This window comes from Leptonotus elevatus, chromosome 10 (assembly GCF_054856555.1).
Source record: "Leptonotus elevatus isolate MCC_2025b chromosome 10, RoL_Lele_1.0, whole genome shotgun sequence".
Classification (NCBI taxonomy): Eukaryota; Metazoa; Chordata; class Actinopteri; order Syngnathiformes; family Syngnathidae; genus Leptonotus; species Leptonotus elevatus.
Genome location: NC_141248.1, coordinates 24,723,070 through 24,734,071, shown reverse-complemented (window position 1 = coordinate 24,734,071; position 11,002 = coordinate 24,723,070). Strand labels below are relative to the sequence as shown.

Here is an 11,002-nt window from a genome sequence, read left to right as displayed (position 1 = left end):
CTGCGCGTGCGTCATTGATCACCTGGCGGGCTGAGTGTGAGGAGGAAACTTTCTGTTGAGCGTCTTTGGAAGAACTCTAAACCGAAACCAAGTTGGAATCCAGCCGCGAAGTGCAGCGAAGATGACGTCACTTGTTGCTGTGGACGTCACGAGCTGCGGTCTTCCGAAAGGTAACTTGCAAGCAAAGCAAGTAAGTGCCTGCCTGCCTTTTCGATATGACCTTTGGATATACAAGCAAGTGAAATTGGTGAAAAAGGCATTCAGCAGAGTTTTTAGATCATCACATCTTAGCCTGCCGTGACGTCATAACTAGACGCCGCAATTAAAAAATTTGCTGCAAAAAATACAACAACAGTATCCGTTTAAGTACAAGATGCGTCCAGAAATGTCTTGCTGGGTCAAAAGCAGCATCAGCTGATGTGTGAAATGGATGAGCAAAGAAAAGCTCATCCTGCCCAAATGACATATTGTGCCAGGTGTGCCAGGTGTGCCAGGTGTGCCCGTTCGAGGCATTCACTCACAACAACTTGTTGCTCTTATCACATTTTCAAGCTCAATGTCTTAAAATTATTTTTTTGTATAGAGTGGTTACAAAAATATTTTCTGTTAAGACAACTCAAATGTATAAATATATAAAATATCAGTTTGAAAATAATTTCGACGTCAAGTTTTTAGTCTAGCAAAAAAAGTTGTTAAAAACGCTCATAACGGTGCTGCCAATTTCTAGAAATCCACTTAATAACTTTCCTTTCTTAATTTCCACATTTTTGACCATTACAAGATTTTTGGTGTTTCATGACTCAGACCAACTCACTGCTGTTCACAAAATGTGCATGAAGTTGAATCCTTTCCACCCAAATATAGCGAACCGTTCCTCCAACATCGAATTTGATATTGTATTCTTATTGCAGTAAAAAAAAATAAAAAATCGAAATCACAACTGAACGTGTTTGCAAGATCACAATCAATGTTTATTTGAATAAGAATGAGAACATAAATAGTTCAAATGGATTAAAAAAATTTTTTTTATTAAATAACATGAGTTGGAAAAACTCCTCAGTTCACACAAGGCAGAGTTTAACGCTGTTACGTCAACATTTAGGCAGCTGACAGTAATTCTTGTTTACTTGAAACTTAAGTCACATAACGTTCCATCCGGTGCACCACAAACGTGGTCTCCTGGTGGGAATCGAACCCGCGCCGCCTGCACCAAGTGGCAGCACCACCTCACCACCCTCCGCTGCACCGCTTACTTGTCGAGAACTGGTTTCATTGTTTAAAAGCAGATTGTTAATCATGTATTTTCAGTTTGATTTTAATAGTATAAAATAATTAGAACTTTGCTGTGTTGAGATTAAGGATGTCCCTCTTAAGTGTTACTGTATTCTATATATATTTTTTACTTTATTGTCTTTTTTTGTCATTATAGGTTAATAAAAGTTTGTGAAACTAATGTTGAAAAATGCACAAACAATTAAACATAATGTGAAAATAAGAAATGCTCCTTTTATTTAACATGATGGCACCAAGAAAAATGTGTGGTTGCTAAACCGTGATGACGATTGACAAAAAACGATCAATAGCTACGCATAATGAGCCGCGAGACGCCACGTCGCCATTTTCTTGCGTCCATCTGAAATCCTTCAAATCTTTTGTGAGGATTTGAGCTTCCTGCGTGCGTCCTTGTGTTTCTTGCGGTATTCCTGGAGGCAAAAAGACCAAAGACGTCTTTTAGCGTCCGCTCGTTGCGAGGCCGTGGCGCGCTCAAGCGTCGGCGGCGTTTACCTGTCGCAGCTCCGTCCGTCTCTCCTCCCACTCCTCTCGCTCGTCCTCCAGCTCAGACGAGCGACAGAACCACTTGGGACCCTCTGAACGGCCGCCGCCGCGCACACAAGTTGAAAAGCGCGCCAACGCGACGAGCGCAAATGCTGCGGCGCGCGACACGCAAGCCTCCGCGCGCTAAAACCGCGCGACGCGCACGCTTACCTGTCAATCTGCTGTCATCGAGGTGGAAGAAGAAGAAATTGCTCGTGGATGAAAGCGTTTGCTCTCTGTGGACAAACAAACAAGTCCACCATCATCATCATCATCATCATCATCATCACCATCTCTATTGTTTCACTGCGATGTGTTGCAAACATGGTTTCATGTTAGTCCAGGCCTTCCCCATCTGCAGTTGAGTAAACAAAATGTGCTTCAAAAGGAGTTTTTCTTTCTCACGTTGCGTTTTTCGCCGCCGCGTTGCTTTCCTCCTCCGGCGCTTCCGCTTTGTCCTCTTCCTCTTCCTCCTCCTCCTCCTCATCGCTGCTGTCTTGTTGCCACGGTAACACCTTTGCCGCCTGCACGCTCTCCACCTTGTACTCTGATCATCATCAATTTGAAACCAGAATTAAGTACAACTTTGGATGAATATAAAGTTGGAATTTTATGACAATAAAACAAAACAAAATATCCAGATGTTCAAACATCCTGATTTTATGATTAAAATTGATTTTTGCAATGGATTAAAAAAATCAATTCACCCTCAAAATGTAATGATAATAAAAATGAAACTCTACAAAAAAAAAATATTTTTTTAAAGGCTGAAATTTACACAAAAAAATGTCAATGTTGCAAGAAAAAAAGTCCTACTTTTTGCAGATTAACGTAATTATTCAAAAACAAGTTTGACTTTTACAATATATATTATTACCGGTAATTACAGAATAGAGATATTTTTTAAATTAATTTTATGAAAATCTTCCAACAATAAAATTGAAATCTGAGCATAAAAAGCAGCAAACAAAAGAAAAGAGAAGTCATTTTGACATTCTAGCGCCCCCTGCTGTCCACAAATTGATGTTGCCATGCTGCTGCAAGCCCAAGGCATCAATTTGAGTGGACAGCAGGGGGCGCTACAGGACAAAATAGCACCCTGAGACGGATGAAATTCGTCTCCATATTCAACATATATAGCAGCAAGGCAAGCGCCGCACGCACCTTCGTGTTCACGTGCGGTCTGGACTTCGTCGCCAAAGAAGGAGAACATGAACCCGGAATGTTCATCTGCCCTGGGCTGCTCTTCATCATCATCCTCCTCCTCCTCCTCCTCCTCCTCCTCGTCCTCTTGGTCCCAGCTGGTCTTGGGCCGGTCGGCGGTCTGCTGGTCAGCGGCGGGTCCGAACATGGCCTTCAGGTCGCCCGACACATCGTAGAAGATGTCCTTGGAAACCTCGGGAAGCTTCTGAGCCTCCTCGCGCTTTTTCCGCCGCGCCGACTTGCTGCCCAAAGACGTCAACACGCGGTGATGAGAACCATAGAACAGCAACGGATGCCACTGAAAGTTTCTAATTCAACTCATTCTTACTATTGTTCAAATAATGATTGAATCCTTTCTTGATGAAATCATGAATACACTTCAAAAGCGTATTTTCTTTACCTGTCCTTGTTGCTGTCTGCTTTGCTTTCAAATGCCGAATGTTCTTCTCTGCTGGGGTCGTAGTGCAGCGCCGACACGTCTCTGCAAATTTTTTTTAGGCGAGTTGAAATTGATATGGAAAAAGTGTTATCTGAAAGTACCCTCCATTCATTTAGATAGAAAAGTGGAATTAATGATATCCAATGGAAAAAATAAAATAAAATCACTCAATAGCGCCGCCTAGGCATGCAGTACCCTCCATTCATTTAGATAGAAAAGTGGAATTAATGATATCCAATGGAAAAAAAAAATAAAAATCACTCAATAGCGCCGCCTAGGCATGCAGTACCCTCCATTCATCCGCGAGTGGATGCACTTTTTTTTGTGTGTGAAATTTTAAGGCAACATTTCGGGGCAGTCCAATAAGGGAATTGTAGCTTACCTTTTTATACACAATACTTAATGTGACCTTAGTGGACAAATACTCCAAATAAAAACATTAAAAAATTTAAGCTAATACAAGAACGAATAAAAGCTAAACTAAAATAAAGCATTTTAGAAAAAAAATAAAAATCTAGTCAACAATTCGTTTTTAGAGCTAAAAAAACGGAATATGGAAAATGAAACAAAAACTCGCTCACAAAACTTAGACCCTTGATACTCGTACGATATGTACACGCGTGTGAGCGGATACGAGGCTGACCTGAAGGTTTTGGTCTTGGCAGACGTCTTTGCGCTGTTGGGTTGATGACCCAGAAGGTCCTGGACGATGGACATGTTCCTCTTCTTCTCCTCCTGCAGAAGATCCTCATCCGCCGCCGCGCTCATTTTCTCTTCTGCATCGACAACAACAAAAGCACGTTTGTCATCCACAAAGGAGATTGACAGCAATATTTAAGACAATCAAACTACACATTTAGAAAACAAAACGGAGCTGACGGTAGGAGAATAAAATTGAAAATTTACAAGGAAAAAAAAAAAGTCTCCTTTTTAGGAGAATAACACTGAAATTTTTTTACAAGGAAATAAAATTTGCGAGGGAATTATTTTTTGGAGAATTTATTTTAAATACCAGAGAATACCATTTTTAAAATTATGAGGACAAAAATCTTATTTTAGGAGAATACAACAACAACAAAAAAGGTCCTAATTTGGGGGTAAAAAAAATTACGATATTGATGAAAAAGCCCTAAATTTAGGAGAATTCAAAACTGAGGAAAAAAGTTTGAATTTTAGGAGAAAGAGTTAAATACCAAAAATTTGCACGGAAAATGTTTATATCTTTAAAAATTTTACAAGGATTTGTTTTTTTTAAAAGAGAAAATAAAAAAATTTAAATTATGAAGACAAAATCCTTATTTTAGGAGAATACAACAACAAAAATACAATCGGAAAAAGTCCTAATTTGGGGGTAATAAAACCGGAGGAAAAAATTTAGAATTTTAGGAGAAAGAGTTAATAAACATTTAAGATTAACATTCATATGATCTGACCGGACACGTCCTCGTTGTGGTCTTTTTCTTCTTCGTCCAGGAAACGAGAGTCCATCCGGAAACGCTCGTCCGTGCCGAAGCGAGACTGCAGCTCCATCAGCTGAACGACGAGGCACGTCCGTCAAGTCGAGTATTGATAATAGTTCATGTAATTCGAAGATTATCAACTTTTGTCACCTTTTGTCCCGCTTGTCCTTCAAACTGATGCCTGATGTGAAACCTGCCGCCGTCTTCCTCTTCATCACCGCCCTCCTCATCCTCACTGCTGTCGAAAAGCCGAGGGGCCGACGCTCTGGCGCGCTCCTGAACGCAATGCGCTTGAAAGGGGGCCCGTTTCAAAAATGGTCGTTAAAAGCGCACAGCTCACCTTGTCTTTGGCCGCGGCGCTCTCATTGGCCGCCGCCGTTTCCTCCTCGTCCTCCGATTGGTTGCCGCGGAGCGGAGACGTCTCGGAGGCGGCGAGCGTTGTCTGCTCGTCATCGGAATCGAAGACGATGTGTTTTGCCGTTTTGGTGGCCACGGCATCCTAAATGACAAGAAATCAAGATTAGAAACATACATAATATGTCATGTTAGGAATGGGAATGTTGAGAACGAAATCCGACTTTTCACAAGAGAGCAGATCCAAATGACAAAATCCAATTGGAATGAAATGTTCAAAGAAAAAGGTCTGAAGTGAATTTGAACGAACCACGTTGGCGAGCGCCCCCTGGATGAGCTTCTTGTGCTCCTCGGCCTCCTTCAGCCGCTGCTGGACGGCGGCCAGTCGCCTGCTGTTGTCCTTCCTCTGACGGTCCTCTTCCTCCCGAGCGCTCAGCCTCGGACGCCGCGCCGCCGCCGGCGCCGATGACGAAGAAACATCCGCCTTCTTGTTCTCGGGAGCCTCCGTTTCCGCGACCACGTCCTCGTAGAGGGTCGCCGTGCCCCGGAAGGCGGGAATCGTGGTGCCGGCGACTTTTGTCTTCTTGCTCCATTCTCGTTCGTCCTCGCTGCTGTCGTCCTCCAGGAGGGAGGACAGGATGTCCTCGGGCAGGGTTCCTTTCTTGGGGACGCGTCCCGGCGGGACCTGAGGATTCTCGGAGGTTTGCTGCGACTCCTCGGCCAGCTTCCGGAGATCGGCCAGGGAGATTTCCAGATGGGTGACGTTGGAGAACAAGGCTTCGTACTTGGAATCGTCAGAGTCCTCCTCCTCCTCCTCCTCCTCCTCATCTTCATCTTCATCTTCCTCGGGAGGGACAGTCGGCTTCTTCGTCCTGCGGTCCTCCTCTTTGCTTTCCCTCTGTGCCTTTCCCGTTCTTTCTTCTGAGATGTTCTCCTGAGGAGGAAGCGAAGACTTCCTGGATGAGGAGATTTCCTCCACGTCACTAGACTCTTCGTCCTCCTCTTCGTCCTCCTCTTCGCCCTCCTCAGAAAGAACAGCTGTTTTCTTTGTCATCTCTTCATTTTTCCTCGTCACCTTTTCCATTCTTTCTTCTGAGATGTTCTCCTGAGGAGAAACTGAAGACTTCCTAGGAATGAAGATTTCCTCCGTGTCAGTAGAGTCTTCCTCCTCCTCCTCATCATCATCATCGCCCTCCTCTTCCACCTCAGAAAGAACAGCTGTTTTCTTTGTCGTCTCTTCTTTTTTCCTCTTCACCTTTTCAATTCTTTCTTCTGAGATGTTCTCCTGAGGAGGAAGCGAAGGCTTCCTGGATGAGGAGATTTCCTCCACGTCACTAGACTCTTCGTCCTCCTCTTCATCCTCCTCCTCCTCCTCCTCGGAAAGAACAGTTGTTTTCTTTGTCGTCTCTTCATTTTTCCTCGTCACCTTTTCCATTCTTTCTTCTGAGATGTTTTCCTGAGGAGAAACTGAAGGCTTCCTAGGAATGAAGATTTCCTCCGTGTCAGTAGAGTCTTCCTCCTCCTCCTCATCATCGTCCTCCTCTTCATCCTCCTCCTCCTCGGAAAGAACAGCTGTTTTCTTTGTCGTCTCTTCATTTTTCCTCGTCACCTTTTCCATTCTTTCTTCTGAGATGTTCTCCTGAGGAGAAACTGAAGGCTTCCTAGGAATGAAGATTTCCTCCGTGTCAGAAGAGTCTTCCTCCTCCTCATCATCATCATCATCGCCCTCCTCTTCCTCCTCAGAAAGAACAGCTGTTTTCTTTGTTGTCTCTTCATTTTTCCTCTTCACCTTTTCAATTCTTTCTTCTGAGATATTCTCCTGAGGAGGAAGCGAAGACCTCCTGGATGAGGAGATTTCCTCCACGTCACTAGACTCTTCAGCCTCCTCTTCATCCTCCTCCTCGGAAAGAACAGCTGTTTTCTTTGTCGTCTCTTCATTTTTCCTCTTCACCTTTGCCATTCTTCCTTCTGAGATGTCCTGAGGAGGAAGAGAAGGTTTACCAGAAGTGGAGATTTCCTCCGTGTCAGTAGAGTCTTCCTCCTCTTCCTCCTCCTCCTTGGAAAGAGCAGCCATTTTCTTTGTCCTCGCATCCTGTTTTCTTTTCCTCTTCCCCGCTCCCGTCCTTTCTGTTGAGATGTTCTTCCGGGCAGGAAGAGGATTTTTCCTTGAAGCAAAGAGTTCGTCCGTGTCGGCAGAGTCGTAATCGTCCTCCTCGTCGGCGTTCACCGGCCTGCCTGGAATTGCCGAGAAAGTGGAGTTGTATCATGTCAAATATGCGCAGCAGCAGTTATTGATATGGAGGAACAAAACTGCCAAAATTCAAAAATAAATACATCACTAAAAGTACATATAAAAACTATATGTTGTTTTTATTTTTTTGTATTTAATTTTTAATTTTAAATATCCGTTTTTATTTTCACTTTTAGTCATATATTTTTTATTTTGGCAGTTTTGGTCCTTCATAACTGATACAATTCACATGTTTTTTTTTCCCCTTTGCATTAAATAATGAATCAAAGGTCGGAAAATTTATTGTTGAGACGACAGGATGCGATTTTGAGGATTTGAAGTTAAACAAGGTCTTGAAACATTTAATTGACTTTCAAAAGCAGTCGTTTCATCTGATAATCGATTAGTTGTACGGCATATTCATCGCTTAATTGTTGCTCCTAAACCCAAAGCAAACGGGTTTTGGCATTCACACGTCTTCAAACTTTGCGGTTCACCAAAACACAATCCACTTGACCAACTTGCTTCACTTTTACCTCCACGCTTCCGCCAGGAGCCTCCAGACTTGACCAAGTAGTCGTCTCCCACCACTTCCAGGTTGTCCTCCTGCACGTCCTGCCCCGGTGCATTGTGGGAAGACCGCTCAAGCGCCACCAGTCGGCGCATCTCCTGGTCAGAGTCGTTTTCCTCGTAACGTCCGCGTCCTCTCCTTTCCCGACGCTGGTCGCTCGCCAGCGTGAATCCATTCGACGGGTGATGATTCTCTGGCTCGGCGGCGATGGCGACCTGCGCCGGACTGACGCGGAAGAAGAGGTCAAGAAAATCGGACCCAGAAAGAGCAGCGCGTCGTCACCGGTGCGTTACCTGCCGTTATTTCCACCGTTAGTAGATTTGACCGCATCTGCGCGAGCCTGCTTGGGCTTGGGCGGCTGATACGGCGGGAACTCTCCCCGCCTCTTCTTGCTGATGTCGTCGTCACCGCCGGCAATCTGCCAGGTGAGCTGGGCCACGGGGGTGGGCGGGTCGGCGGCGGCGGCGGCGGAAGTGGGCGGGGCCAAGCGACGGATGTTGTGGCAGTATTTGGACGGGTCGTACTTGACGGTGCGAGCTTTGCTGCCTTTCTGACAGCGCAGCTGCATGACCGGCAGCACGCGACCAAATTTACTGACCACCCAGTCCTGAAGAGGATAAAAACATTCAACAATCTTCCTCCAAACGCTGAACGATTCTTTCAAATAATCAAATTTGTGATTGTGATTGAATTTCAATAAATTGCACAGCCCTAATTGAACAGAAATGTTTTGGTCTTAGGTTAGGCTTGTACTAAAAAAAAAAGGCAAATGAACCACAAATCAACATGAAAGTTTATTTTTCTACTTCTATTAGAGTTGTTAAACTTACTAAACATTTTTGACTTGCATTTAATTGCTCAGTATGACAAGTAGACAAAATTCTACCCCAAAAAATGTGGCATAAATCAAGTCAAATAATAATAATAATAATGGAAGCAAATCTTTTGATGTGCAAACATGCGGACAGCACTTCTTAAGCACTCAACCTATCTAGTTGCAATACAAATGAATACATCAATGACACAAATACAAAAACCGAAGCATACCCCCCCCCCCCCATAACTGCAGTCTTTGCCATTTAGAAATTGCATTCTACTACATTGTGATGTTGATTGGAATTTGATTAAGTGTCCATCCCTAATTAAGACTTGTATTAATCAGGAGTAGACTAAGCTTCTTATATTATACTTCACCATGAATTTTAATTCTTGAGACATTTTGCACAATGGTATGCTTGCACCATTGCTGGAAAGGTTAAATGGCAAAAGAGGACGAGTCTTCCGAAAGGTTCAAACATTTCTAGTAAACGCACACATCCAGACACACCTTGTGTCCTGGTATTTCTGTGCCGGGCACGGCCGCCTTCATGGTGAAATTGTCCACGCCGGCTTGCCGTAGAGACTCCAGCAGCTTGCACGTGTTTTGGTGTTTGTTATCTGTATCCCGGCGGGAGCGCTGCTCCCCCTCCTTCCTCTCCTCCTCCTCCTGCCTCTCCCGGGCAAGCCTAAGACGACAACACAATACGTCAACTCACAGGCCACATTATAAAAGCATCTGAAACGGAAGAAAAGCGTGTACTTGTGCAGCAAACTCTGCTTGGCAGGTTCAATCTGCAGCGTTCCTCCTTTCCATTTGGATTTGTTTAACACTGTCATGCCTGAGAAACAAAACCAACACCCAACGTCACATACTGCCACTTTTTACATGGACTTTATCTTGCTGTTAAATTCACTTACACTTTTTCAGGTCAGTGTCAGAAATGTTGAGGTTGATGTAAGCAAACGTTTTATAGGGAGCACCTACAAAAGAACACCAGTTTCATTACGTGGAAATAAAAGAAAACGTTAAAAATCATTTTGTAACATGCATTCATCTAAATATCCCAAAGACTTTTTTGATGTATGTATTTTTTTCCTAGCTTTTCTGAACCCAGGCCTTATCGCTGCATTACCATGCCGACATGTATTTTGTTTGTTGCATGTTTTATTAAGCGCTTGTAGGAAGAATGAAAGGCAATACGATTGGAAAACTGTTCACCGTGTCGGTTTTCTGGCGTACTCATGTAAAATCACAGCTCACCCTCATCGTCCCGCCGGGTCCGGAGCTCCACGTCCTCCACGGTTCCAAACTTCCCGAAGCGATCCGTCAGATCCTTTTGGGTGACCGAGTGGCTTAAGCCGCCCACGTACAGACGCGGCATCTCACTGGACAAGACAGCACAGGACAGCACAGATCAGCAAACACAACATTTCATCAACTAAAACTAGTAGTACAGTATCAGTTTTACACATTTATAAACACTTACATTGATAATAATCATAGAAATTGATGACTTGTTGTAGACAATCATAGAAGTGGGTGCTTGAATAAAAGTTATTGCAGAAATACGGTTTTGAATTTATTTTGTTTGAAATAATATTAATAATAAAAATACATCAACAGCTAGGCCCACTCAGCTTTTAAATGTAGTTGTCATCATCATGAATATTTAGTTCTACGTTGGCACAAACTCGCATTACACGTCGATATTTACGTCAAATGTTGTCAATAATCCAGCAAAACAACCCCCCCCCCCCCAAAAAAGGTTGTGATCAATTATAGTTATCATTAAGTGTACTCATTCCTCTCGTAGCTTTAAACCGACCAATGTTCGATAACTAGGTTAATAACTACGACATTGGCAAAAACCAAAGTCGAACTTCTTTTTCGAGACCCAAAACGATCAAATTGTAAAGTAATTCACATGTACAGAGAAATTGCTGAAATGTTTACCTCACATGGATCTAGTCGGTGTTACCTTGAAAAGTGCTCGGCCCCACAGTCCGTTTGACTGAACTTCCGCAAGTGTTTCTTTTCATTCGAAAGTTCCGCCACTATCGGACTATATTATAAGTTACTGCAAATAAATAAACAGGAAGTAAAATCATAT

The 11,002-nt window shown here is 43.4% G+C and overlaps 1 protein-coding gene and 1 long non-coding RNA gene across 6 annotated transcripts; one reads left to right on the top strand and one right to left on the bottom strand.

Moving 5' to 3' along the window:
• Positions 1-1,005: 1,005 nt before the first annotated feature.
• Positions 1,006-10,933, bottom strand: nol8 (nucleolar protein 8). Of its 5 annotated transcripts, XM_086087580.1 has the most exons (19): positions 10,846-10,933; positions 10,153-10,277; positions 9,810-9,872; positions 9,652-9,730; positions 9,400-9,577; positions 8,366-8,679; positions 8,038-8,297; positions 5,582-7,506; positions 5,258-5,416; positions 5,068-5,193; positions 4,891-4,990; positions 4,101-4,233; positions 3,419-3,499; positions 2,980-3,260; positions 2,221-2,362; positions 1,987-2,051; positions 1,786-1,868; positions 1,633-1,703; positions 1,231-1,262 (listed from the first exon to the last, which is right to left on the bottom strand). In XM_086087580.1, the coding sequence occupies exons 2-18, from the start codon at positions 10,271-10,273 to the stop codon at positions 1,644-1,646; spliced, it is 4,170 nt and encodes a 1,389-aa protein (XP_085943706.1). In that variant the 5' UTR covers positions 10,274-10,277; positions 10,846-10,933; the 3' UTR covers positions 1,231-1,262; positions 1,633-1,643. The 5 variants fall into 5 exon arrangements, 2 of the variants coding, with proteins under 2 accessions (XP_085943705.1, XP_085943706.1); XM_086087579.1 differs by having other exon boundaries at positions 1,007-1,703; XR_015096333.1 differs by having other exon boundaries at positions 1,786-2,051.
• LOC147167757 (uncharacterized) lies at positions 3,148-8,516 on the top strand. The gene is made up of 3 exons (XR_015096334.1): positions 3,148-3,516; positions 4,931-5,002; positions 8,099-8,516. It is a non-coding gene; the product is annotated as an uncharacterized LOC147167757 (long non-coding RNA).
• Positions 10,934-11,002: the final 69 nt, after the last annotated feature.

Excerpts from the sequence above, each read along its gene's own strand:
- nol8 (XM_086087579.1), bottom strand. The coding sequence starts at position 10,273 with ATGCCGCGTCTGTACGTGGGCGGCTTAAGCCACTCGGTCACCCAAAAG. Across the intron at positions 8,298-8,365 it reads AACGGTGGAAATAACGGCAG|TCCGGCGCAGGTCGCCATCG; the intron begins GTAACGCACCGG and ends CTTCCGCGTCAG. Across the intron at positions 3,500-4,100 it reads GCCAAGACCAAAACCTTCAG|AGACGTGTCGGCGCTGCACT; the intron begins GTCAGCCTCGTA and ends AAAAATTTGCAG.